Here is a 27,462-nt window from a genome sequence, read left to right as displayed (position 1 = left end):
TCATTATTTTCTCCGGCCTTGCCGCCAAAAGTGGGGCCGTGACCGGAGGGGGCGGGCAACTCCACTAGCTGGAGTGCCCTGCGGTGCTGGAACAAAGGGGGTGAGCCTTTGAGGCTCACCGCCAGGTGTTACAGCTCCTGCCTAGGGGAGGTGTTAGCATCTCCACCCAGTGCAGGCTTTGTTACTGGCCTCAGAGTGACAAAGGCACTCTCCCCATGGGTCCAGCAACATGTCTCGAGTGTGGCAGGCTGCTAGAACCAGTCAGCCTACACAGGTAGTTGGTTAAAGTTTCAGGGGGCACCTCTAAGGTGCCCTCTGGGGTGTATTTTACAATAAAATGTACTCTGGAATCAGTGTGTGTAAGGAAATGCCTCCTTGGCATGGTTGCCCCCTGACTTTTTGCCTTTGCTGATGCTATGTTTACAATTGAAAGTGTGCTGAGGCCTGCTAACCAGGCCCCAGCACCAGTGTTCTTTCCCTAACCTGTACTTTTGTATCCACAATTGGCAGACCCTGGCATCCAGATAAGTCCCTTGTAACTGGTACTTCTAGTACCAAGGGCCCTGATGCCAAGGAAGGTCTCTAAGGGCTGCAGCATGTCTTATGCCACCCTGGAGACCTCTCACTCAGCACAGACACACTGCTTGCCAGCTTGTGTGTGCTAGTGAGGACAAAACGAGTAAGTCGACATGGCACTCCCCTCAGGGTGCCATGCCAGCCTCTCACTGCCTATGCAGTATAGGTAAGACACCCCTCTAGCAGGCCTTACAGCCCTAAGGCAGGGTGCACTATACCATAGGTGAGGGTACCAGTGCATGAGCATGGTACCCCTACAGTGTCTAAGCAAAACCTTAGACATTGTAAGTGCAGGGTAGCCATAAGAGTATATGGTCTGGGAGTCTGCCAAACACGAACTCCACAGCACCATAATGGCTACACTGAAAACTGGGAAGTTTGGTATCAAACTTCTCAGCACAATAAATGCACACTGATGCCAGTGTACATTTTATTGTAAAATACACCACAGAGGGCACCTTAGAGGTGCCCCCTGAAACTTAACCGACTGTCTGTGTAGGCTGACTAGTTCCAGCAGCCTGCCACACCAGAGACATGTTGCTGGCCCCATGGGGAGAGTGCCTTTGTCACTCTGAGGCCAGTAACAAAGCCTGCACTGGGTGGAGATGCTAACACCTCCCCCAGGCAGGAGTTGTCACACCTGGCGGTGAGCCTCAAAGGCTCACCTCCTTTGTGCCAACCCAGCAGGACACTCCAGCTAGTGGAGTTGCCCGCCCCCTCCGGCCAGGCCCCACTTTTTGGCGGCAAGGCCGGAGAAAATAATGAGAAAAACAAGGAGGAGTCACTGGCCAGTCAGGACAGCCCCTAAGGTGTCCTGAGCTGAAGTGACTCTAACTTTTAGAAATCCTCCATCTTGCAGATGGAGGATTCCCCCAATAGGGTTAGGATTGTGACCCCCTCCCCTTGGGAGGAGGCACAAAGAGGGTGTACCCACCCTCAGGGCTAGTAGCCATTGGCTACTAACCCCCCAGACCTAAACACGCCCTTAAATTTAGTATTTAAGGGCTACCCTGAACCCTAGAAAATCAGATTCCTGCAACTACAAGAAGAAGGACTGCCTAGCTGAAAAACCCCTGCAGAGGAAGACCAGAAGACGACAACTGCCTTGGCTCCAGAAACTCACCGGCCTGTCTCCTGCCTTCCAAAGATCCTGCTCCAGCGACGCCTTCCAAAGGGACCAGCGACCTCGACATCCTCTGAGGACTGCCCCTGCTTCGAAAAGACAAGAAACTCCCGAGGACAGCGGACCTGCTCCAAGAAAAGCTGCAACTTTGTTTCCAGCAGCTTTAAAGAACCCTGCAAGCTCCCCGCAAAAGGCGTGAGACTTGCAACACTGCACCCGGCGACCCCGACTCGGCTGGTGGCGATCCAACACCTCAGGAGGGACCCCAGGACTACTCTGATACTGTGAGTACCAAAACCTGTCCCACCTGAGTTCCCACAGCGCCGCCTGCAGAGGGAATCCCGAGGCTTCCCCTGACCGCGACTCTTTGAATCCAAAGTCCCGACGCCTGGGAGAGACCCTGCACCCGCAGCCCCCAGGACCTGAAGGACCGGACTTTCACTGGAGAAGTGACCCCCAGGAGTCCCTCTCCCTTGCCCAAGTGGAGGTTTCCCCGAGGAACCCCCCCCTTGCCTGCCTGCAGCGCTGAAGAGATCCCGAGATCTCCCATTAACTTCCATTACGAACCCGACGCTTGTTTCTACACTGCACCCGGCCGCCCCCGCGCTGCTGAGGGTGAAATTTCTGTGTGGGCTTGTGTCCCCCCCGGTGCCCTACAAAACCCCCCTGGTCTGCCCTCCGAAGACGCGGGTACTTACCTGCAAGCAGACCGGAACCGGGGCACCCCCTTCTCTCCATTCTAGCCTATGTGTTTTGGGCACCACTTTGAACTCTGCACCTGACCGGCCCTGAGCTGCTGGTGTGGTGACTTTGGGGTGGCTCTGAACCCCCAACGGTGGGCTACCTTGGACCAAGAACTGAACCCTGTAAGTGTCTTACTTACCTGGTTAACCTAACAAATACTTACCTCCCCTAGGAACTGTGAAAATTGCACTGTGTCCACTTTTAAAACAGCTATTTGTGAATAACTTGAAAAGTATACATGCAATTTTGATGATTTGAAGTTCCTAAAGTACTTACCTGCAATACCTTTCGAATGAGATATTACATGTAGAATTTGAACCTGTGGTTCTTAAAATAAACTAAGAAAAGATATTTTTCTATAACAAAACCTATTGGCTGGATTTGTCTCTGAGTGTGTGTACCTCATTTATTGTCTATGTGTATGTACAACAAATGCTTAACACTACTCCTTGGATAAGCCTACTGCTCGACCACACTACCACAAAATAGAGCATTAGTATTATCTATTTTTACCACTATTTTACCTCTAAGGGGAACCCTTGGACTCTGTGCATGCTATTCCTTACTTTGAAATAGCACATACAGAGCCAACTTCCTACATTGGTGGATCAGCGGTGGGGTACAAGACTTTGCATTTGCTGGACTACTCAGCCAATACCTGATCACACGACAAATTCCAAAATTGTCATTAGAAATTGATTTTTGCAATTTGAAATTTTTCTAAATTCTTAAAAGTCCTGCTAGGGCCTTGTGTGTTAAGTCCCTGTTTAGCATTGTCTTTTAGAGTTTAAAAGTTTGTTAAAAGTTTGAAATTAGATTCTAGAAACAGTTTTAGATTCTTTAAAAAGTATTCCAACTCTTAGCAGAATAATGTCTGATACAGAGATGCAGGTGGTGGAACTCGACACCACACCTTACCTCCATCTTAAGATGAGGGAGCTAAGGTCTCTCTGTAATATAAAGAAAATAACCATTGGCTCCAGACCTACCAAAATTCAGCTCCAGGAGCTGTTGGCAGAGTTTGAAAAAGCCAACCCCTCTGATGATGACCTCACAGAGGAAGAAATTAGTGACTTGGAGGCCAATGTCCCTCCTCCAGTCCTAAATAGGGAGAACAGGACCCCTCAAGTCCTGTCTCCAACTGTGTTAGTCAGAAATAGTGAGTCCCTCACAGGAGGGTCCCACATTTCTGAAATCACTGAGGATGCTCTCAGTGAAGATGACCTCCTGTTAGCCAGGATGGCCAGAAGATTGGCTTTAGAGAGACAGCTCCTAGCCATAGAAAGGGAAAGACAAGAGATGGGCCTAGGACCCATCAATGGTGGCAGCAATATAAATAGGGTCAGAGATTCTCCTGACATGTTAAAAATCCCCAAAGGGATTGTGACAAAATATGAAGATGGTGATGACATCACCAAGTGGTTCACAGCTTTTGAGAGGGCTTGTGTAACCAGAAAAGTGAACAGATCTCACTGGGGTGCTCTCCTTTGGGAAATGTTCACTGGAAAGTGTAGGGATAGACTCCTCACACTCTCTGGAAAAGATGCAGAATCTTATGACCTCATGAAGGGTACCCTGATTGAGGGCTTTGGATTCTCCACTGAGGAGTACAGGATTAGGTTCAGGGGGGCTCAAAAATCCTCGAGCCAGACCTGCGTTGACTTTGTTGACTACTCAGTGAAAACACTAGATGGTTGGATTCAAGGCAGTGGTGTAAGTAATTATGATGGGCTGTACAATTTATTTGTGAAAGAACACCTGTTAAGTAATTGTTTCAATGATAAACTGCATCAGCATCTGGTAGACCTAGGACCAATTTCTCCCCAAGAATTGGGAAAGAAGGCGGACCATTGGGTCAAGACAAGGGTGTCCAAGACTTCAACAGGGGGTGACCAAAAGAAAGGGGTCACAAAGACTCCCCAGGGGAAGGGTGATGAGACAACCAAAACTAAAAATAGTAAAGAGTCTTCTACAGGCCCCCAAAAACCTGCACAGGAGGGTGGGCCCAGAGCCTCTTCACAAAACAATGGGTACAAGGGTAAAAACTTTGATCCCAAAAAGGCCTGGTGTCATAGCTGTAAACAGCATGGACACCAAACTGGAGACAAGGCCTGTCCCAAGAAAGGTTCCACTCCAAACTCCCATCCAGGTAACACTGGTATGGCTAGTCTCCAAGTGGGATCAACAGTGTGCCCAGAGCAAATCAGGGTCCACACTGAAGCTACTCTAGTTTCTGAGGGTGGGGTGGATTTAGCCACACTAGCTGTCTGGCCGCCTAACATGCAAAAATACAGACAGCAACTCTTAATTAATGGGACTAGAATAGAGGGCCTGAGGGATACAGGTGCCAGTGTCACCATGGTGACAGAGAAACTGGTTTCCCCTGGCCAATACCTGACTGGAAAAACTTACACAGTCACCAACGCTGACAATCAGAGAAAAGTACATCCCATGGCAATGGTTACTTTAGAATGGGGAGGGGTCAATGGCCTGAAACAGGTGGTGGTCTCCTCAAATATCCCAGTGGACTGTCTGCTTGGAAATGACCTGGAGTCCTCAGCATGGGCTGCGGTAGAACTAAAAACCCATGCAGCAATGCTGGGTATCCCTGAACTGGTGTGTGTGAAAACCAGAGCACAATGCAAGGCACAGGGTGAACAAGTAGAGCTGGAGTCTGGAAGAATGGCCCAGCCTACCAAGAGGAAGGGAAAGTCAGTTGGGAAACCAACTGCAACACAGCAAAAGAAAGGGAACCTCTCTTCTCAGGAAGAAGTTCTGCCCTCTGAGGGAACTGAGCCTTTGGAGCTTGAACCTTATCAGGTTGAGCTCTTAGGCCCAGGGGGACCCTCAAGGGAGGAGCTGTGTAAGGAACAAGAAACCTGTCCCTCTCTTGAAGGCCTTAGGCAGCAAGCTGCTGAAGAGTCCAAAGGCAAGAAAAATGGAACACATAGGGTCTATTGGGAAGATGGACTCCTGTACACTGAGGCCAGAGACCCCAAACCTGGTGCCACTAGGAGAGTGGTAGTGCCTCAGCTGTTCAGGAAGTTCATCCTAACATTGGCTCATGACATTCCCCTTGCTGGACATTTGGGACAAACCAAGACGTGGGAGAGGTTAGTCAACCACTTCTACTGGCCCAATATGTCCAACATGGTTAAGGAGTTTTGCCTCTCCTGCCCCACCTGTCAAGCCAGTGGTAAGACAGGTGGGCATCCAAAGGCCCCCCTCATTCCACTTCCAGTGGTGGGGGTTCCCTTTGAAAGAGTGGGTGTGGACATAGTTGGTCCACTAGAACCTCCCACAGCCTCAGGAAATATGTATATCCTGGTAGTAGTGGATCATGCTACCAGGTATCCTGAAGCTATTCCCCTTAGGTCGACTACTGCCCCTGCAGTAGCCAAAGCCCTCATTGGTATCTTTACCAGAGTGGGTTTCCCTAAGGAGGTGGTGTCTGACAGAGGTACCAACTTCATGTCAGCATACTTAAAGCACATGTGGAATGAGTGTGGAGTGACTTATAAATTCACTACACCATACCATCCACAAACTAATGGCTTGGTTGAGAGATTCAACAAGACATTAAAAGGCATGATCATGGGGCTCCCAGAAAAACTCAAAAGGAGATGGGATGTCCTCTTGCCATGTCTGCTTTTCGCTTACAGAGAGGTGCCACAGAAGCGAGTAGGATTCTCACCCTTTGAACTTCTGTTTGGTCATCCTGTAAGGGGACCACTTGCCCTTGTTAAAGAAGGCTGGGAGAGACCTCTCCATGAGCCTAAACAGGACATAGTGGACTATGTACTTGGCCTTCGCTCTAGAATGGCAGAGTACATGGAAAAGGCAACCAAAAACCTTGAGGCCAGCCAACAGCTCCAGAAGTTTTGGTATGACCAAAAGGCTGCACTGGTTGAGTTCCAACCAGGGCAGAAAGTCTGGGTTCTGGAGCCTGTGGCTTCCAGGGCACTCCAGGACAAATGGAGTGGCCCTTACCCAGTACTAGAGAGGAAGAGTCAGGTCACCTACTTGGTGGACCTGGGCACAAGCAGGAGCCCCAAGAGGGTGATCCATGTGAACCGCCTTAAGCTCTTCCATGACAGGGCTGATGTGAATCTGTTGATGGTAACAGATGAGGATCAGGAGGCAGAGAGTGAACCTCTCCCTGATCTTCTATCATCAGACCCAAAAGATGGCACAGTAGATGGAGTGATCTACTCAGACACCCTCTCTGGCCAACAGCAAGCTGATTGTAGGAGAGTCCTACAACAGTTTCCTGAACTCTTCTCCTTAACCCCTGGTCAGACACACCTGTGTACCCATGATGTGGACACAGGAGACAGCATGCCGGTCAAAAACAAAATCTTTAGACAGTCTGACCATGTTAAGGAAAGCATCAAGGTGGAAGTCCACAAGATGCTGGAATTGGGAGTAATTGAGCGCTCTGACAGCCCCTGGGCTAGCCCAGTGGTCTTAGTCCCCAAACCTCACACCAAAGATGGAAAGAAAGAGATGAGGTTTTGTGTGGACTACAGAGGGCTCAATTCTGTCACCAAGACAGATGCTCATCCAATTCCAAGAGCTGATGAGCTCATAGACAAATTAGGTGCTGCCAAATTCTTAAGTACCTTTGACTTGACAGCAGGGTACTGGCAAATAAAAATGGCACCTGGAGCAAAAGAGAAAACAGCATTCTCCACACCTGATGGGCATTATCAGTTTACTGTTATGCCCTTTGGTTTAAAGAATGCCCCTGCCACCTTCCAAAGGTTGGTGAATCAAGTCCTTGCTGGCTTGGAGTCCTTTAGCACAGCTTATCTTGATGATATTGCTGTCTTTAGCTCCACCTGGCAGGATCACCTGGTCCACCTGAAGAAGGTTTTGAAGGCTCTGCAATCTGCAGGCCTCTCTATCAAGGCATCCAAATGCCAGATAGGGCAGGGAACTGTGGTTTACTTGGGCCACCTTGTAGGTGGAGGCCAAGTTCAGCCACTCCAACCCAAGATCCAGACTATTCTGGACTGGGTAGCTCCAAAAACCCAGACTCAAGTCAGGGCATTCCTTGGCTTGACTGGGTATTACAGGAGGTTTGTGAAGGGATATGGATCCATTGTGACAGCCCTCACTGAACTCACCTCCAAGAAAATGCCCAAGAAAGTGAACTGGACTGTGGAATGCCAACAGGCCTTTGACACCCTGAAACAAGCAATGTGCTCAGCACCAGTTCTAAAAGCTCCAGATTATTCTAAGCAGTTCATTGTGCAGACTGATGCCTCTGAACATGGGATAGGGGCAGTTTTGTCCCAAACAAATGATGATGGCCTTGACCAGCCTGTTGCTTTTATTAGCAGGAGGTTACTCCCCAGGGAGCAGCGTTGGAGTGCCATTGAGAGGGAGGCCTTTGCTGTGGTTTGGTCCCTGCAGAAGCTGAGACCATACCTCTTTGGGACTCACTTCCTAGTTCAAACTGACCACAGACCTCTCAAATGGCTGATGCAAATGAAAGGTGAAAATCCTAAACTGTTGAGGTGGTCCATCTCCCTACAGGGAATGGACTTTATAGTGGAACACAGACCTGGGACTGCCCATGCCAATGCAGATGGCCTTTCCAGGTTCTTCCACTTAGAAAATGAAGACTCTCTTGGGAAAGGTTAGTCTCATCCTCTTTCGTTTGGGGGGGGGTTGTGTAAGGAAATGCCTCCTTGGCATGGTTGCCCCCTGACTTTTTGCCTTTGCTGATGCTATGTTTACAATTGAAAGTGTGCTGAGGCCTGCTAACCAGGCCCCAGCACCAGTGTTCTTTCCCTAACCTGTACTTTTGTATCCACAATTGGCAGACCCTGGCATCCAGATAAGTCCCTTGTAACTGGTACTTCTAGTACCAAGGGCCCTGATGCCAAGGAAGGTCTCTAAGGGCTGCAGCATGTCTTATGCCACCCTGGAGACCTCTCACTCAGCACAGACACACTGCTTGCCAGCTTGTGTGTGCTAGTGAGGACAAAACGAGTAAGTCGACATGGCACTCCCCTCAGGGTGCCATGCCAGCCTCTCACTGCCTATGCAGTATAGGTAAGACACCCCTCTAGCAGGCCTTACAGCCCTAAGGCAGGGTGCACTATACCATAGGTGAGGGTACCAGTGCATGAGCATGGTACCCCTACAGTGTCTAAGCAAAACCTTAGACATTGTAAGTGCAGGGTAGCCATAAGAGTATATGGTCTGGGAGTCTGCCAAACACGAACTCCACAGCACCATAATGGCTACACTGAAAACTGGGAAGTTTGGTATCAAACTTCTCAGCACAATAAATACACACTGATGCCAGTGTACATTTTATTGTAAAATACACCACAGAGGGCACCTTAGAGGTGCCCCCTGAAACTTAACCGACTGTCTGTGTAGGCTGACTAGTTCCAGCAGCCTGCCACACCAGAGACATGTTGCTGGCCCCATGGGGAGAGTGCCTTTGTCACTCTGAGGCCAGTAACAAAGCCTGCACTGGGTGGAGATGCTAACACCTCCCCCAGGCAGGAGTTGTCACACCTGGCGGTGAGCCTCAAAGGCTCACCTCCTTTGTGCCAACCCAGCAGGACACTCCAGCTAGTGGAGTTGCCCGCCCCCTCCGGCCAGGCCCCACTTTTTGGCGGCAAGGCCGGAGAAAATAATGAGAAAAACAAGGAGGAGTCACTGGCCAGTCAGGACAGCCCCTAAGGTGTCCTGAGCTGAAGTGACTCTAACTTTTAGAAATCCTCCATCTTGCAGATGGAGGATTCCCCCAATAGGGTTAGGATTGTGACCCCCTCCCCTTGGGAGGAGGCACAAAGAGGGTGTACCCACCCTCAGGGCTAGTAGCCATTGGCTACTAACCCCCCAGACCTAAACACGCCCTTAAATTTAGTATTTAAGGGCTACCCTGAACCCTAGAAAATCAGATTCCTGCAACTACAAGAAGAAGGACTGCCTAGCTGAAAAACCCCTGCAGAGGAAGACCAGAAGACGACAACTGCCTTGGCTCCAGAAACTCACCGGCCTGTCTCCTGCCTTCCAAAGATCCTGCTCCAGCGACGCCTTCCAAAGGGACCAGCGACCTCCACATCCTCTGAGGACTGCCCCTGCTTCGAAAAGACAAGAAACTCCCGAGGACAGCGGACCTGCTCCAAGAAAAGCTGCAACTTTGTTTCCAGCAGCTTTAAAGAACCCTGCAAGCTCCCCGCAAAAGGCGTGAGACTTGCAACACTGCACCCGGCGACCCCGACTCGGCTGGTGGCGATCCAACACCTCAGGAGGGACCCCAGGACTACTCTGATACTGTGAGTACCAAAACCTGTCCCCCCTGAGTTCCCACAGCGCCGCCTGCAGAGGGAATCCCGAGGCTTCCCCTGACCGCGACTCTTTGAATCCAAAGTCCCGACGCCTGGGAGAGACCCTGCACCCGCAGCCCCCAGGACCTGAAGGACCGGACTTTCACTGGAGAAGTGACCCCCAGGAGTCCCTCTCCCTTGCCCAAGTGGAGGTTTCCCCGAGGAACCCCCCCCTTGCCTGCCTGCAGCGCTGAAGAGATCCCGAGATCTCCCATTAACTTCCATTACGAACCCGACGCTTGTTTCTACACTGCACCCGGCCGCCCCCGCGCTGCTGAGGGTGAAATTTCTGTGTGGGCTTGTGTCCCCCCCGGTGCCCTACAAAACCCCCCTGGTCTGCCCTCCGAAGACGCGGGTACTTACCTGCAAGCAGACCGGAACCGGGGCACCCCCTTCTCTCCATTCTAGCCTATGTGTTTTGGGCACCACTTTGAACTCTGCACCTGACCGGCCCTGAGCTGCTGGTGTGGTGACTTTGGGGTGGCTCTGAACCCCCAACGGTGGGCTACCTTGGACCAAGAACTGAACCCTGTAAGTGTCTTACTTACCTGGTTAACCTAACAAATACTTACCTCCCCTAGGAACTGTGAAAATTGCACTAAGTGTCCACTTTTAAAACAGCTATTTGTGAATAACTTGAAAAGTATACATGCAATTTTGATGATTTGAAGTTCCTAAAGTACTTACCTGCAATACCTTTCGAATGAGATATTACATGTAGAATTTGAACCTGTGGTTCTTAAAATAAACTAAGAAAAGATATTTTTCTATAACAAAACCTATTGGCTGGATTTGTCTCTGAGTGTGTGTACCTCATTTATTGTCTATGTGTATGTACAACAAATGCTTAACACTACTCCTTGGATAAGCCTACTGCTCGACCACACTACCACAAAATAGAGCATTAGTATTATCTATTTTTACCACTATTTTACCTCTAAGGGGAACCCTTGGACTCTGTGCATGCTATTCCTTACTTTGAAATAGCACATACAGAGCCAACTTCCTACAGTGTGCATTTATTGTGCTGGGAAGTTTGATACCAAACTTCCCAGTTTTCAGTGTAGCCATTATGGTGCTGTGGACTTCGGGTTTGACAGACTCCCAGACCATATACTCTTATGGCTACCCTGCACTTACAATGTCTAAGGTTTTGCTTAGACACTGTAGGGGCACAGTGCTCATGCACTGGTGCCCTCACCTATGGTATAGTGCACCCTGCCTTAGGGCTGTAAGGCCTGCTAGAGGGGTGACTTATCTATACTGCATAGGCAGTGTGAGGTTGGCATGGCACCCTGAGGGGAGTGCCATGTCGACTTACTCGTTTTGTTCTCACCAGCACACACAAGCTGGCAAGCAGTGTGTCTGTGGTGAGTGAGGGGTCCCCAGGGTGGCATAAGATATGCTGCAGCCCTTAGAGACCTTCCCTGGCATCAGGGCCCTTGGTACCAGGGGTACCAGTTACAAGGGACTTACCTGGATGCCAGGGTGTGCCAATTGTGTAAAACAAAAGTACAGGTTAGGGAAAGAACACTGGTGCTGGGGCCTGGTTAGCAGGCCTCAGCACACTTTCAAAACATAGCATCAGCAAAGGCAAAAAGTCAGGGGGTAACCATGCCAAGGAGGCATTTTCTTACACAGGCTGTAATGTATAACTTGCTTAAAAGACGAGATGTTCCATGAAGCACAACTACAGGCAAGAAACTCTGCTCTAGTCCATCTTCTGTCCGATACCCTTTGAGATAAAAAGGCAGCCCTCCTTTAATATTCTCTGTCAAGGAAATCTAAATGTCATTTTAATACCACATAGTCTAAAGACGTCCATGCTTTAGCAGGAATATATAATTAACTGAAACCATTTACTACCATTTGTGCCCTCTCAGGTCTTTGTTACGGGTGTAGCCACCAGCGTTGGCAAGTTATAGTTCAAGAAAGCCAATAAATTAGTGTCAGAATTGAGGAGAATCCGATATTGAGGTGCAATCTGGAACCACTCCGGGTGGAACTCCTCCTGATGCCACCCGTCCTGGTGCCAGACTTTATCTGGGCAGAGTCTTTTGGCACAATGAATGCCTTTACGTTCGTGTATACTATTTAAAGTGCTTCCTGTTCAACATAGTGTTGGTAAAATGGTTCAGTATCCTCCCTCTTTGCAGAGAAGCCCAAAGGTGCAAAAATCTTGGGAGGATAACAATGTTAAGAAGTTGCATTTAATTATTCTTTAGTCCTCTGCAATGTAGTTTGAGAATTAGTGAATTTTTTAAAATCCAATCCTAATCAAGCCCTTTCTACTTGTTTCCCCATCTGTCCCCTGATGCTTTTTAACCGCTGCTAGATAAAGCCATAGTACTCCCGCTGAGGTGCTTTAGAACATATGAGCATTAATTTTGGCTTCAGTGGCTTTTATCGCGATTCTACCATCACTGTTATATTTATCAGAAGAAAAGTGTGAGAGACAGGAATCCAAAATTGTAGCCTTTGTGATTGATACTTGACAATAAGGAGGATTGCATTACATGTAGATTTTAGCTGTCAAACTATTAGAATATAGTTTACTTATGCTGTTAGTGTATCATTTTAACAAAGTTTCTCCCTGATATTGGTCATTATGGGGTCAGGATTTACTTGTTTCTCTTCCAGGGGATCCTCATCCATAGTAATAAGCACTGAATATTTCTGCCCATGTACAGGGGCCCTGAACAATATCAAATTCATTAATGTAAGGAAATGCCTCCTTGGCATGGTTACCCCCTGACTTTTTGCCTTTGCTGATGCTATGTTTTGAATTGAAAGTGTGCTGAGGCCTGCTAACCAGGCCCCAGCACCAGTGTTCTTTCCCTAACCTGTACTTTTGTATCCACAATTGGCACACCCTGTCATCCAGATAAGTCCCTTGTAAGTGGTACCCCTGGTACCAAGGGCCCTGATGCCAAGGAAGGTCTCTAAGGGCTGCAGCATGTCTTATGCCACCCTGGAGACCCCTCACTCAGCACAGACACACTGCTTGCCAGCTTGTGTGTGCTGGTGAGAACAAAACGAGTAAGTCGACATGGCACTCCCCTCAGGGTGCCATGCCAGCCTCTCACTGCCTATGCAGGTATAGATAAGTCACCCCTCTAGTAGGCCTTACAGCCCTAAGGCAGGGTGCACTATACCATAGGTGAGGGCACCAGTGCATGAGCACTGTGCCCCTATAGTGTCTAAGCAATACCTTAGACATTGTAAGTGCAGGGTAGCCATAAGAGTATATGGTCTGGGAGTCTGTTTTACACGAACTCCACAGCACCTTAATGGCTACACTGAAAACTGAGAAGTTTGGTATCAAACTTCTCAGCACAATAAATGCACACTGATGCCAGTGTACATTTTATTGTAAAATACACCCCAGAGGGCACCTTAGAGGTGCCCCCGAAACCTTAACCGACTATCTGTGTAGGCTGACTGGTTCCAGCAGCCTGCCACAACCGAGACATGTTGCTGGCCCCATGGGGAGAGTGCCTTTGTCACTCTGAGGCCAGTAACCAAGCCTGCACTGGGTGGAGATGCGAACACCTCCCCCAGGCAGGAGCTGTCACACCTGGCGGTGAGCCTCAAAGGCTCACCCCTTTGTGCCAGCACCGCAGGACACTCCAGCTAGTGGAGTTGCCCGCCCCCTCCGGCCACGGCCCCCACTTTTGGCGGCAAGGCTGGAGAAAATAATGAGAATAACAAGGAGGAGTCACTGGCCAGTCAGGACAGCCCCTAAGGTGTCCTGAGCTGAAGTGACTCTAACTTTTAGAAATCCTCCATCTTGCAGATGGAGGATTCCCCAATAGGATTAGGAATGTGACCCCCTCCCCTTGGGAGGAGGCACAAAGAGGGTGTACCCACCCTCAGGGCTAGTAGCCATTGGCTACTAACCCCCCAGACCTAAACACGCCCTTAAATTTAGTATTTAAGGGCTTCCCTGAACCTAAAACTTTAGATTCCTGAAACTACAAGAAGAAGAGGACTGCTGAGCTGAAGAACCCCTGCAGAGGAAGAACAGAAGACACCAACTGCTTTGGCCCCAGACTTACCGGCCTGTCTCCTGCCTTCCAAAGAAACCTGCTCCAGCGATGCTTTCCAAGGGACCAGCGACCTCTGAATCCTCTGAGGACTGGCCTGCTTCAAGAAAGACAAGAAACTCCCGAGGACAGCGGCACTGCTCCAAAAGAACTTCACCTTTGTTTCAAGGAGCAGATTTAAAGACCCCTGCAAATCCCCGCAAGAAGCGTGAGACTTGCAGCACTGCACCCGGCGACCCCGACTCGACTGGTGGAGAACCAACACCTCAGGGAGGACCCTCCGGCGACTCCGAGACCGTGAGTAACCAAAGTTGTCCCCCCTGAGCCCCCACAGCGACGACTGCAGAGGGAATCCCGAGGCTCCCCCTGACCGCGACTGCCTGAACTCTATTTCCCGACGGCTGGAAAAGTCCCTGCACCGCAGCACCTAAAGGAACGGAACTCCTGTGCAGGAGTGACCCCCAGGAGGCCCTCTCCCTTGCCCAGGTGGTGGCTACCCCGAGGAGCCCCCCCCTTGCCTGCCTGCAACGCTGAAGAGATCCCTTGGTCTCTCATTGAAAACCATTGTAAACCTGACGCGTGTTTGCACACTGCACCCGGCCGCCCCCGCGCTGCTGAGGGTGTACTTTTTGTGCTGACTTGTGTCCCCCCCCCCCGCCCCCCCCCCGGTGCCCTACAAAACCCCCCTGGTCTGCCCTCCGAAGACGCGGGTACTTACCTGCTGGCAGACTGGAACTGGGGCACCCCCTTCTCTCCTTTGAAGCCTATGTGTTTTGGGCACCTCTTTGACCTCTGCACCTGACCGGCCCTGAGCTGCTGGTGTGGTGACTTTGGGGTTGCTCTGAACCCCCAACGGTGGGCTACCTTGGACCAAAAACTGAAACCTGTAAGTGACTTACTTACCTGTGAAACCTAACAATACTTTACCTCCCCCAGGAACTGTGAAAATTGCACTAAGTGTCCACTTTTAAAACAGCTTATTGTGTTTTATGTAAAAAGTATATATGCTACTGTAATTATTCAAAGTTCCTAAAGTACTTACCTGCAATACCTTTCAAATGAGATATTACATGTAGAATTTGAACCTGTGGTTCTTAAAATAAACTAAGAAAATATATTTTTCTATAACAAAACCTATTGGCTGGATTTGTCTCTGAGTGTGTGTTCCTCATTTATTGCCTGTGTGTATGTACAACAAATGCTTAACACTACTCCTTTGATAAGCCTACTGCTCGACCACACTACCACAAAATGGAGCATTAGTATTATCTCTTTTTGCCACTATCTTACCTCTAAGGGGAACCCTTGGACTCTGTGCATACTATTCCTTACTTTGAAATAGTGCATACAGAGCCAACTTCCTACATTGGTGGATCAGCGGTGGGGTACAAGACTTTGCATTTGCTGGACTACTCAGCCAATACCTGATCACACGACAAATTCCAAAAATTGTCATTAGAAATTGATTTTTTGCAATTTGAAATTTTTTCTAAATTCTTTAAAGTCCTGCTAGGGCCTTGTGTTAGTCCCTGTTAGCATTTCTTTTAGAGTTTAAAAGTTTGGTAAAAGTTTGAATTAGATTCTAGAACTAGTTTTAGTTTCTTAAAAAGTATTCCAACTTTTAGAAGCATAATGTCTAATACAGATGTGAATGTGGTGGAACTCGACACCACACCTTACCTCCATCTACAGATGAGAGAGCTAAGGTCACTCTGTAAACTAAAGAAAATAGCAATGGGCTCCAGACCTTCCAAACTACAGCTCCAGGAGCTGTTGGCAGAGTTTGAAAGAGCCAACCCCTCTGAGGATGGCAACACAGAGGATGAGTATAGTGACTTGGAGGGTGATTCCCCCCCACCAGTCCTATCTAGGGAGGACAGGGCCTCTCCAGCACTGACTCCACAAATCATAGTCAGAGAAGCTGGTTCCCTCACAGAAGGGACCAACCTCTCTGAAATCACTGAGGATAACTCCAGTGAAGAGGACATCCAGTTAGCCAGGATGGCCAAAAGATTGGCTTTGGAAAGACAGATCCTAGCCATAGAAAGGGAAAGACAAGAGATGGGCCTAGGACCCATCAATGGTGGCAGCAACATAAATAGGGTCAGAGATTCTCCTGACATGTTGAAAATCCCTGTGGTTCTTAAAATAAACTAAGAAAATATATTTTTCTATAACAAAACCTATTGGCTGGATTTGTCTCTGAGTGTGTGTTCCTCATTTATTGCCTGTGTGTATGTACAACAAATGCTTAACACTACTCCTTGGATAAGCCTACTGCTCGACCACACTACCACAAAATAGAGCATTAGTATTATCTCTTTTTGCCACTATCTTACCTCTAAGGGGAACCCTTGGACTCTGTGCATGCTATTCCTTGCTTTGAAATAGCACATACAGAGCCAACTTCCTACAATTAACATATAACATACATATGTAAAAACCATTAAATTCATAAACCTCTGTGTAGCCTATAGTAAAGGCTAAAATTGCCACTTGCATTAGCTTTTCCTTCAATAAACCTCTTACCAGACTCAAACGTTTCTGTAAAAAAAAAAAAAAGACGAGGGAATATAGAGGGCAAAACCACAGCTTTTATTACAGCGAATGCTTAAAAGAAACCCTCAGGAATTTTTAGCCAGTAAGGTTGCATTCAAAAGCATAGCAAAAAAAAAACAGGCACCATACATTTTTTACCTCCAGTACATCCTGTATCCCATTATCCCCAGAGTTGACTGCTGGGTGACAGGCCAGTTCTTTTTTCATGGCTCCTTCAGTGAGGATCCCAGAGTACTATCTCTTCAGTCTTATGACTAATTTAGGAAAAGAATACTACAAAACAGGATTTTCTCTTCATTCAACGTGTTTAAGTACCTACTGTACTTTAAACCCTTTTCTGACTGAAAAATAACTTTTATCAGTATCAAAATGCCATCTCTTCTTAACAAATGGCCATCTGTGGGAGAAAGATGGCAATCTCTGACCCACACCTTGCCTGCATTGTCTGCTTGCTGATTTCTCATTAGCCTGAAACATGCTCCCATTGTAAAAAAAAAAAAATCCAAGAGAACTCTGAAAGACAGAGAAAAGAGCAGACTGAATGTGATACAAAAGAGTTAAGGTAGTACCTTCAAGTGGCCTTTTTTTTGGGGGGGGGGGGGGCTGAGGGGAGAGGCGTTTCAAGAGCCTACTTTAAAGAGCCCTTCTCTCAAGAACACTGAGGAAGACCACGAGAAAAACGCTGTTCAGCATCACTGTCGACAGATAGGAGATCTACAGCAAAAGAAATCTGTATCTGGTCGATGTCTGCATTAGGATCATCATTGAGGGTGCTGGAGAAATCGCCATTGAGACACTCTTTGAAAACCCCATTGACGAGCGGACAAATGACGTCTGAGCAAGGTGTATCGCCGCCAACAAAATTGCCATAGACTCACGTCACACAGAAAATCAACGTTGCAGCAGCTCTCAACGTCGAGACAAACCCCACGGCGCTCAGTAATCACCAGCTACAGCCTCCTGTGGTGATGTTGAAGGACACCAGACTTGGTTATAGTCGCGTTTATAGTTGCGGCTGTAAATAAGGCACATGAAGGAAGGAAGTATTGTCAAACACCTAGACGAGTGGTGCAATGTAACAAGCGGCAAATGGGTATTGAACACTGCTCAAAATGGTCAATTACTCAGTTTCAAGTCTACTCCTCCGGAAGTCCCACCAAAAACACCTTGCCATCTAAAAGTCTTATTGTAAAAAGAAGTAGACATGCTACTCCAAAAAGAAGCGATGGAAGAAGTTCCTTGCTCACGATGGGGGAAGAGGAATTTATTCATGCTACTTTCTAGTCCAGAAAAAAGGCCCAACTCGAGATCACAGACCGATTCTAGACCTAAAGCTTCGGAAAAAGTTAATTTGCAAGGAGCGATTCTGAATGCTTGCCCTTCACCAGGTTTATCCCTAACTCCATCAGGGGGACTGGATATGCTCAATCGACCTTCAGGATGCCGACTTCCACATTCCAATTGCAAAATAAATTTTAAGTTTCTGTGCTTCAGAGTGGCATGCAAGCACTGCCAGCACAAAGTGTTACCCTTCGTGCTCAAATCAGTACCCTGAATGTTCTTGAAATGCTTATTGGTAGTTGCTGTGCATCTGAGGGACGACTGGTTGATCAAAGACCTCCCCCGCCTTCCAAACACCAATTCTACACAAATACCCTCTCAGAGTACATTACCTAGGAGCGACTCTGGATACATACTATGCAAAAGTGTATTCTTCTAAGGAGCGGTTATCCTCAATCAACATCAAATGCCGCTCTCTCCTCCTCAACCTTCGTCCATCAGCCAGACAAGCAGCATTACTACTGGGGTCGATGACCTCTTGCATCTTTATCGGCTCAATGCCAGGCTGTACATAAGACTGCTACAGCAAGCACTGGAATATCATTGGTCTCCGAATTTGAACCTGTGGGAGGACAGAGTAGTCATCAGACAAGAAGCCAGCCAGTCACTCAGATGGTGGATGCCGAGTCAGCACTTACAGATAGGAGTGCCTTTTTGTCAGGAAATTCCTACTCACTCTGATTATGGATGCTTCTCTCCTGTTTTGGGGAGCTTACACGGGGTCTCTGCAAATTCAAGGCTTGTGATCGAACAAGGAACAGCTCTATCACATAAACATGCTGGAACTCTGGGCAGTCCATCTAGCGTTGAAGTGTCTCTATCCATCCATAGAGACGAGCTTTCTTCTCATTCAAACAGACAATATGACCACAATGCATCATTTGAACAAACAGGGAGGGACCGCTCACATACCCTATCACTGGAGGCACGACCCATCTGGAACTGGCTACTAGCCAGAGACCTTACAATTTCTGCTCTTCACCTACCAGGATCGCTCAACACCCAAGCAGACTGTCGCACCTTCACAGAGGCTCACGACTGGGTTCTAATTGAAGATGCTGCTCAGGCTACTTTTCAGGAATGGGAGCAACCGCAAATAGACCTGTTTGTAAACAAAACAAACAAAAAATGCACAGACCTCGTCCAGGTTCTACTGACCAGGGGAATGCCCTTTTGATAAGCTGGTCAGGGACTTTTTTTGTATGTATTTCCTCCATTCCTCTGAGTCCAACATTCATCAACATGGACTACAGAGCCAGGACCAGAATTATCCTGATAGTCCCAAAATGACAACACCAGTGGCAGTGCACAGATCATCTCCACCTGACAGAAAGACCACACAGGAGACTGCTGTAAAGACTGGATCTCCTCCACAAGCTCGGAGGGAAGATATTCCACCCCAACCTTCCCTCGTTTATCTTGATTGCATGGCTCCTGAATTCCTGCAGTATGGACATTTTGGTCTCTTTTTAGAACCGCTTGAACATTCTGAAAGGATTGAAACAACCTTCTTCTAGACGTTCTTATTCCTTTAAATTGAAAAGTTGTGGGACAAAAGGAGGTTATATTACCCTACCTCCTTCATCTAGCAAAATCTGAGTTCTAGGTTTCTTCTATTAAGGTACACCTGTCAGCAATTACTGCTTATAGAAAATCACCTTCTCAACTGTCAGTCTTTCAAATATCTGCGGTGAAAGATTTCCTAGAGGGTTTAAAGATGTTCCCTCCTGTACATTCCCCCTCTCCCTCTTGGGAGTTGAATGTGGTACTTTCAAAACTTATGGGTCCACCTTTTGAACAGATAGATAAGGCTTCCTTACAGCATCTTACCTGGAAGGCTGATTTTCTAGTACCAATTACTTCGGCACGCAGTCTGAGATTCAGTCTCTCTGTGCCAAAGGGACTTAAACTGTTTTTCATGCCAACAGGGTAGTGATGAGGACTCATCCCAGTTTCCTCCCAAGATGGTGTCTGAATTCCACATTTACCAGACAATTTCACTTCTACTTTCTTTCCTAATCCGTCCATTCCTGCGGAAAGGGCTTTACACCTTTAGACATCAAGAGTACTGAAATTTTACCTGGAAAAAAAACCAATATATCAGTCTGATCGCCTCTGTAAACTATGGCTCTATAAGGACAGGCATCGCCACCTCATTATAAACAATCTCCAGATGGATAGTTTCTTGCATTATGTGCACCTACCAGTTGGCCAACAGGCAATTGACTGCCAGGCCCAAAGCCCCCTCTACAAGTGGCAGGGTGGCAACAGCTGCTACTTGGAGATCGGTGCATATTTTCACAAGACATTACTGTCTAGATTAACATACCAAGACAGACACCCTAGTAGGTCAGGCCTCCTTAAGAAATGTATTTACCTGATAAACATATAGTGTTTGCCTTTAATTTGACCACAGGAGTATGCAATGTGCTTGATATTCTATTCAGTGCTTATGGCTGTTGATGAAGATCCCCTGGAAGAGAAGGATAAGTTACTTAACTCTAATCCTAGTGCTCTTCCAGTGGAATCCTCATCAAAGTCATAAGCAACTAGTCATCCTCACCAGACAAATCTTGCACGCAGCACTATATACTTACCTCTAGTTTATTTATCATGTCACCGTAAAAAAGTACTGACCTAACTCTCATCCAACAGTCACCTCTGGGGCATGATGGGATTCACAAGGTCATGGATGTCTTAAAGGCACGGTGCTGTTTTTTTTCTCTGTGATGCTTTTGAATGGGGCCTCTTGGCTAATAATGCCTGTGGATTTCACTTCAGTTTTTGCTTTAATAAAGGCTGTTATTTTGCACTCTATACACTCCTTCTTTTTTTAACAGAATTATTTGACTCTGGTAAGAGGTTTATTAAAGGAAAAACTAATGTAAGTGGCAATTTTAGCCTTTACTATAGGCTGCATAGAGGCATATGAATATAATGGGTTTCACATATGTATATTATATTATGTTTATAAATTTGATGTATGCTCTGGGGTCCCCCGCACATGGGGTGGGACTATTCAGTGTTTGACTTTGATGAGGATTCCCCTGAAAGAGAAATAGGATTACAGGTAAGTAGCTTATCCTTATGGTAGTGTTTCTATGCTTTCATGAGAATAGGTATCATAAAAGGTGGAATATCATGTAAGGGATCACGATTTCCGTTCAGGACTATTTACTTGCAGACTCTTCCTTGGAAGAGTGTTTATTAGATCATTAATGAAAAGTAAATGCCTAACTCCACTGCTAGAGCTACTGTTAAACCATTGAAGATGAGAAGCATAATTCATGTGTACAACTTCAGTCTTGTCTGTCCAAACCGAAGAATTTCTATGTTGCGCCACTCTAACATTGATAGTGTTAATCACCATCATTAACCTCTATTTGGGACCTGCTTCTTTTCCCAGGTAAGCATTGTGATTATTAGTGAAGTCTTTCTTTTTAGTAAATTAAGGCAGAGATTAGACCTAGATGCCTTGAAAATACGTTTTTGATTCCATGTTCTATTTTCTTGGGTCATTTTTGGTTTGTGTTGATATTAGTTTCATTTTTTTCCAGACTGCAGTAGAAACAGTGGAGCTGGAGTCTCCTCAGCCCTCCCCACAGGTGGCGGATGCACCTAGACTTTCCCCACCCATCGTTGTGACGACCAGCCTCCCACAGTACACCACAGTGACAACAGTAACCACCCAGGCACCTGCCTCTACTAAGCAGCCAGCCATCACCAAGATCATTATCTCCAAGTTGGCCCTAGGTCAGCTTTCATCATCCATTGCCAGGAGTCAAGGTGCAATTGTGAGTGAGAGTCCTGCTACTATTGTGACTACAAGGGGACTGCAGGGTCTGCAGCTGGGCCAGCAGCTCCAATTCCAGACCTCAGGCCAAGTACCTAACACTCAAGCACAGATCCTCACACGTTCTGTTCTCCAGGCAGTGATGCAACTACCGCCACGGCTCCAGCCACCACCCCTGCAGCAGATGCAGCAGCCCCCACGGCTTCAGCAGATGCCCCAAGTGCCACAGGGGCAGCAGTCACAGCCAGGAACCACAATGCAGCCACCCCCCCTGCAGGCTATGCAGAAAGTGCGCCTCAACATGCAGTGTCAACAGCCCCCACCACTCCAGATCAAGATAATTCCTCCTCAGCCGCCTTTGCAGCCTCAGCCACCGCCACCTCCTCTCCAGTCGCAAACTGTGCAGATTGAGCCTGCACCAGCCCCAGTGTTGCCAGTGGCCCAGCCTGTCGAAAGTGCCTCCCCACTTCCCAGCCCTGAACCAGTGGCTTCTCATGAACATGTGGAGATGACTGAAGTGGTTCAAGAGGTGAGGATTCTACTAATGTTTGTTATAACAAGGAATGCTATTTATTTTAAAACATGCATTTTGCAGCATGGATTATGCCTACATGCACATAATTGAATGCCTTCTCCCCAATAGAGTGGTTGGAACAAACTTTCGTGTTTTTGTTTGCAAATAAGACCTTTTGATAAATACTTAGTTTTTTTCATAACCAGCTTTTATTGATTTTTGCATACACTGATAACAAAAAAAACTAGTTTGGCATCTGGAGGAAATTCACAAGGAGATAAATCTATGGTTTGGCAGAATGAATACTTTACTGGATTCACATATTGTGCATTGATGCACCCGTCCAGTGGTTGGATCCAGAATCATGCTTTGTCCTGGTGAGGGGTGGGGATTGTGTATGTGTGTGTCAACCACTATGTGGTAGTAAGCCGTTTGTGGGAAAGTGCCATCTTGCTAGCATAGTTACCCCAACTTTGTGCCTGATGTCAGTGTGTTTGGACTGTAGTTCACTGGGGGTCCTGCTAATTGGGACTCCAGTGCGCTCTCCTCTAAGTTTAGTTGTTGGTAAACTTTTCACACCCAGCATTGGCATACTGTTGCACCCAGGTCATTTGTAAACCAGAGTCTCCCATGGGCTGCAGCATATATTGTGCCACCCATGGGAGCCCAAGCAAACTGTGTCTGCAGGCGTGCTATTACAGCCTACGTGAAAGGGTGCATGCACCCTTTTTTTTACCACCGAACGTTGTCACTGCACTTAGCCACTATGTCAAAACTCTGTTAGGCTCTTCAGCCCAAGGTCAAGGAGCATGTCCAGGGCTTGAAAAATCCACTCGCTTTGGTGGGTCTTATTTGATCAGGTCGAGCTATTTTTAATACTTACTCTTCTCTCCTGGTGAGGTGACACTGAACAGGTGTTCTGTTCAGTTGAAAAGTGGAGGGGCAAGAAAATATGCCTTTAAATCTTGTTCTTATGTCACATTTGCTCTGTGTTCACAGACAGAGCTCAAAAGTCAGTTTTTCTTACAATTTTCCTTCTGACTGCAGAGTTCTAGGACTTTGTAGGGTACATTTTGTGACCTGCTGCTTAGAATGTATGTAAAATAAAAGGATATAGGGGGTCAGGTTTTTCCTAACATACAACATTTAAATGACTAAGTCAACTGTGCAAACATTTCAAAATATATTTCAGTAGTTGTGAAAGCCCAATTTTATGGGGAAGCGCAAAGCGCTCCGTCCATTCTGTTATCTCTCTGGGCTTTAAACCACGCCCATGCCACGTCAGTCAATCACATTGGTTTGTGGGCTTGCCTTTTAAAATCACTTGTGAAAGGTATGCATACGTCAGGTGTTTTCCGGTGTTTAGCCCACCTACACAGCACCGGTAAAGTACTAAAACATACGAGGCTTGATGTTTTCAGCATGGGGTCTGGACTACTTTATCTGTTTATTTTCCATGCAGCGCAATCGTGCTGCGTTTTTTTGCTTTACAACGCTAATAGCTCTAACTCGAACAGATGCGAGACCCGTTGCATTGAAAATGCTTGGTATATTTCTGTGAGATGAAAAAATATTTTAATAGGGTGAAAACAAATCAGAATACTTCACATGTTGATGTGCAAACGATATGTTTTCTGAAACCAATTTTCACAGATTGTCAATACACTATATAGTTTTATCAGTAAACCTGCAAGTTAGTGGAGAGGTTTTTGGACATTTCTTGGAAAGTTATTGTGTGTAGATGACAATATGTTACCACATCATGGTTTAGTAATATATTTATTAAAACAGAGTGCTTAAACAAACCGAGAAACACTCCTGCCCTGATGGCAATGTTGTTAGTAAACTAAAAGAAGTTCTATGTTATGTGGGCTAGACCTCCTGGGTATGTGGGCTAGATTATTGTGATGCATGCAGCAAACTTTAGTCTACTTAATCAAACAAAAGAGTTTTTTTGTACTGCAGAAATGCTGAGCTCACATATTTGAAGGTACAACATATCTGAGAATTAAGAAAAAGGCGACTCTGTAAAGTATTTGCCTAGGATCACACAATTTGAGACCTGTTTACGGGTCAAGTATATTACAGTTAGGTTGAGTAGATTATTTAAGTTGCTCGACCTGCAGGTCTAGTAACATTTTTATGATTTTTCGAGCCCTGATGTCCCTGTGTGTGAGGGTACCCCTGCATGAGCAGGGTGCCCCCACTGATCCCAGGGTAACTCCTGGGATCTGTAAGTGCGGGGAAGCCATCTTAAGGTATACAGTGGACACTGATCAACACCAGTGGTCCAAACACATAATGGCTTCTCCGAACCTAGGCATGTTTGGTATCAAACATGTTGGAATCATGCAACGACACTGATTCCAGTGTTAGTTGCAGGATACCATGTACTCTGGGGGTTCCTTAGTGGATTTCCCAGGTCTGCCTGTGCAGCCTTACGGGGTCTAGTTGCCAACCCATACTGCTTCTGATCCCAGACACTGTTGTGCTCTCCTGCTGATGAGCCAGGCTCAGGCCGGAGAGGCAGAATTAAGGACTTTGTGCAAGGTAAAGGTGTGACCACCTCCCCCTGTGTATTAGGCGTCTGCAGTGGTCCCCAAACTTTTTCAACCCGTGGCTCCCTTGACCTATTGGCAGTTGGCTGCGGCTCCCCACTGTGTTATTTTTGTTTTAGCGAGTGGGGGAGAGGGGCGGCGGGGCTTATAAGACCGGCCTCTGGAGTTCTTCCATTTTGTTCCCTCAAAAATACTTGGTAGGAACTATGAAGGTATTATAATCATAGATGCAGCAAAATAAAAAAAATATAACAGTTGTTTAATAAAAAAAAAATCTTTCATTGGTTAAGACAGAAACAATGCTCTTCAGCACTGTGGTCTGCATAATGATTTTCTTTAAAACTATGTTTTGTTCCTTAAAAATTGCCTCCAGCACAGGGAGCTCTCCTTTAAGTCATTCTGGTTGTCAAGGAGCCACTTTTGATATATAAGAATGCAGCTCCACTAATCAGCTCTACTATATTTCACTTTCAAATACTTTACTAAAGTACTTTAATAAATGTTCCAGCAGCCACCATTATCTTAACTCTGCTTCTGTCTCTTCTAGAGTCTTTGCACTCTCCTGTCTCAGACCTCTGTATTTGTCTGCAGTCTCTGATTCCTTTTCACTACAGTTGTGTGTCACAGTCCGTGTCAATTCAGTTCTTATTATGGTACAAAACTCCGATGGAGGTCCACATAACACCATATCAAAAAAGTAAAAACACATTTATGTATTAAACATGTTGCATACTATCACAGTTATAAGAACTTATTCATACAGTACAGAAAATGTTAAAAAGGCTTCCCACCAACTAACATTAACAAGACCAAAAACAGTGCCCTTCAGGATTAAATAAAATATATTATTAAAACAATACCACAACTTCCTTAAAAGTGACACCGTAAACATACTTAATTCCAACACGTGCCTCTGTTTTTATTTCTGCATTGCTCATAGTTTGGGTTCATTGTTCTGACAGAAAAGAGCAATTCCTGTGCTATTTTTGCATGTCACACTGCCATCTAGTGGTACTAGAGGGAGTTTCATCTTAGCAAAACATGTTTGAAAGCCAGCTTGAAAAATGAAAGAAATTACACTCAGAATATTGAGGCTTTACGCCGTGGCGCCCCTGGGTAGTTTTGGAGGTGCACCAGGGTACCACGGCGCACAGATTGGGAACCTCTGGTCTAAGGGCTGGGGTGGGGTGGCCTCTGAGCACCACCAGACTGCTTTGAAGGGCTCATTAGGTGTCCTCCTTGCATAATCCGGTTTGCACCAGTACAGGAACCCCCGGTTTCTACTCTGGGGTGAAACTACGCAAAGGCCGGGACAGGGATCTGCTTTGGAATTGAATAAGTCTCTCTTGGTTGGAAGGCTCCCATTGCAACATTGTTTCTCCTGGTCCTGCAAGAATTCTGCAACATGCAAGGCTGTGCATCCTCCAGGGTCACAAGCACTCTTTGCACCTGGAAGCACAAAGGAATCTCCCTTGTAGTGAGGGAGTCATTCTGCTGCAACCGCAGGTGCCTCAAGTCGACCGGCTGGTGGGGTCTGCTGTTCCACAACATTGAAAGGCTCTGTTTCACAAGTGGCAAGTCTGTGGTCCTGCTTTTCTTCTGACCAACTTGGGAGACTGTGGGCCCCTGCTCCTGCAACTGGACCGGAACCCCTGTGCTCTGCGACTGTTGCACTTGCCAAGGCATGCTGACTCTGACTCCAGGAGAGCTTCAGGCACCAATAAGCCCCAGCCTCAGCACTCTAAAACTTGAAGATCAGCCCATGTCCTGCAACGTGGGACTTCTATTTTGTTGCGCTGTCTAGGCCTCCTTGTGACTCTGTGCCCATCGCCTGCCTGTCACTTGTAGGGGCTAGAGTCAGCCCTGACTCCCTCTACTTGGTAGAGTTTCCTGGAGCTTGCTGGTCCCCAAAACCTTGCAAATACTACTTAAGCCCCTGCTTGTATTTGCCAGTTCTTATTGGTGACCTGGCTGGTCACTGACCCTCCTGCAATCCGGCGACCATCAAGGGACAACTCAAAGGTGACTCCTGGGGTCTTCTGTAGCTCCCGGACCCTGCAGCTGGACTTCTTCTTCCGCCAACCTGCAGAAACATCACCATCTACGAGGGTGGGCATTGCCTCCTGGACACCTCTAAGAATGCTGAACTCTGTCCCCTACCTTTTCAGCTCCTCCTCATCCGGAATCCGTCCCTGGGTTTCACTGGCCTGGTCCACAGGTCGTGACAGCAGTTGGATAATCCGAGGCAACCACTGACTTCAGAGCGAGTCCCTTCTTTCCTCTGCATCTGGGTTCCTGATGTAGGTACTCCTGTCTTGTAGGTATCCTGGGGTGGGGTGCTCTGCAACCTTCCTCTTGTCTGCTGGTTTCCTGGGTGTTAACAGTGAAGGGTCCTGTATCCCATGAACTCCAACCACAATTCTGTTAGCCTATGGGACGACTGAGTGGGTAACTGCCTTGCACCTGGTCGCTGGGGGACACTTACCATACTTACCTCTGAGGTTTTCATCTACCTCCAGCTCCTAGCTAACTACACACTTGCCTTGGTTGGGTTCACTATTTCACATTCCACTTTTTTAGTATATGGTTGGCTCTCCCCTCGGGCCCTGTGTATTTTATGCTATTTCTGTTTGTTTTGTGCTTATATTTGTGTATATTTCTCCAAAGGGAGATATACCTATTCTAGCCTAGTAGTAGTGCTTTAATAAGGTATCCTTTATGTTCGATGGCATCTGTCGCTGTAGATACACATGGTATGCATGAGCTCGCCATCTGGTGTTGGGTCGGAGTGTTACAAGTTGTTTTTCTTCGAAGAAGTGTTTTCGAGTCACGGGACCGAGTGACTCCTCCTTC

The 27,462-nt window shown here is 47.0% G+C and overlaps 1 protein-coding gene across 2 annotated transcripts in view; it reads left to right on the top strand.

Moving 5' to 3' along the window:
* TOX4 (TOX high mobility group box family member 4) overlaps positions 1 to 27,462 on the top strand; it is a 315,932-nt gene that overhangs the window by 226,837 nt on the left and 61,633 nt on the right. For both annotated transcript variants that reach the window (XM_069238267.1, XM_069238266.1), the window contains exon 7: positions 21,302 to 22,066. In XM_069238267.1, the coding sequence (XP_069094368.1) occupies positions 21,302 to 22,066 (765 nt within the window). The remainder of the gene's footprint in view (positions 1 to 21,301; positions 22,067 to 27,462) is intronic.

Source organism: Pleurodeles waltl, chromosome 6 (assembly GCF_031143425.1).
Source record: "Pleurodeles waltl isolate 20211129_DDA chromosome 6, aPleWal1.hap1.20221129, whole genome shotgun sequence".
In the NCBI taxonomy this organism is placed as follows: Eukaryota; Metazoa; Chordata; class Amphibia; order Caudata; family Salamandridae; genus Pleurodeles; species Pleurodeles waltl.
Note: the sequence above shows the minus strand (reverse complement) of the source record. Positions and strands in the feature narration are given on the sequence as shown.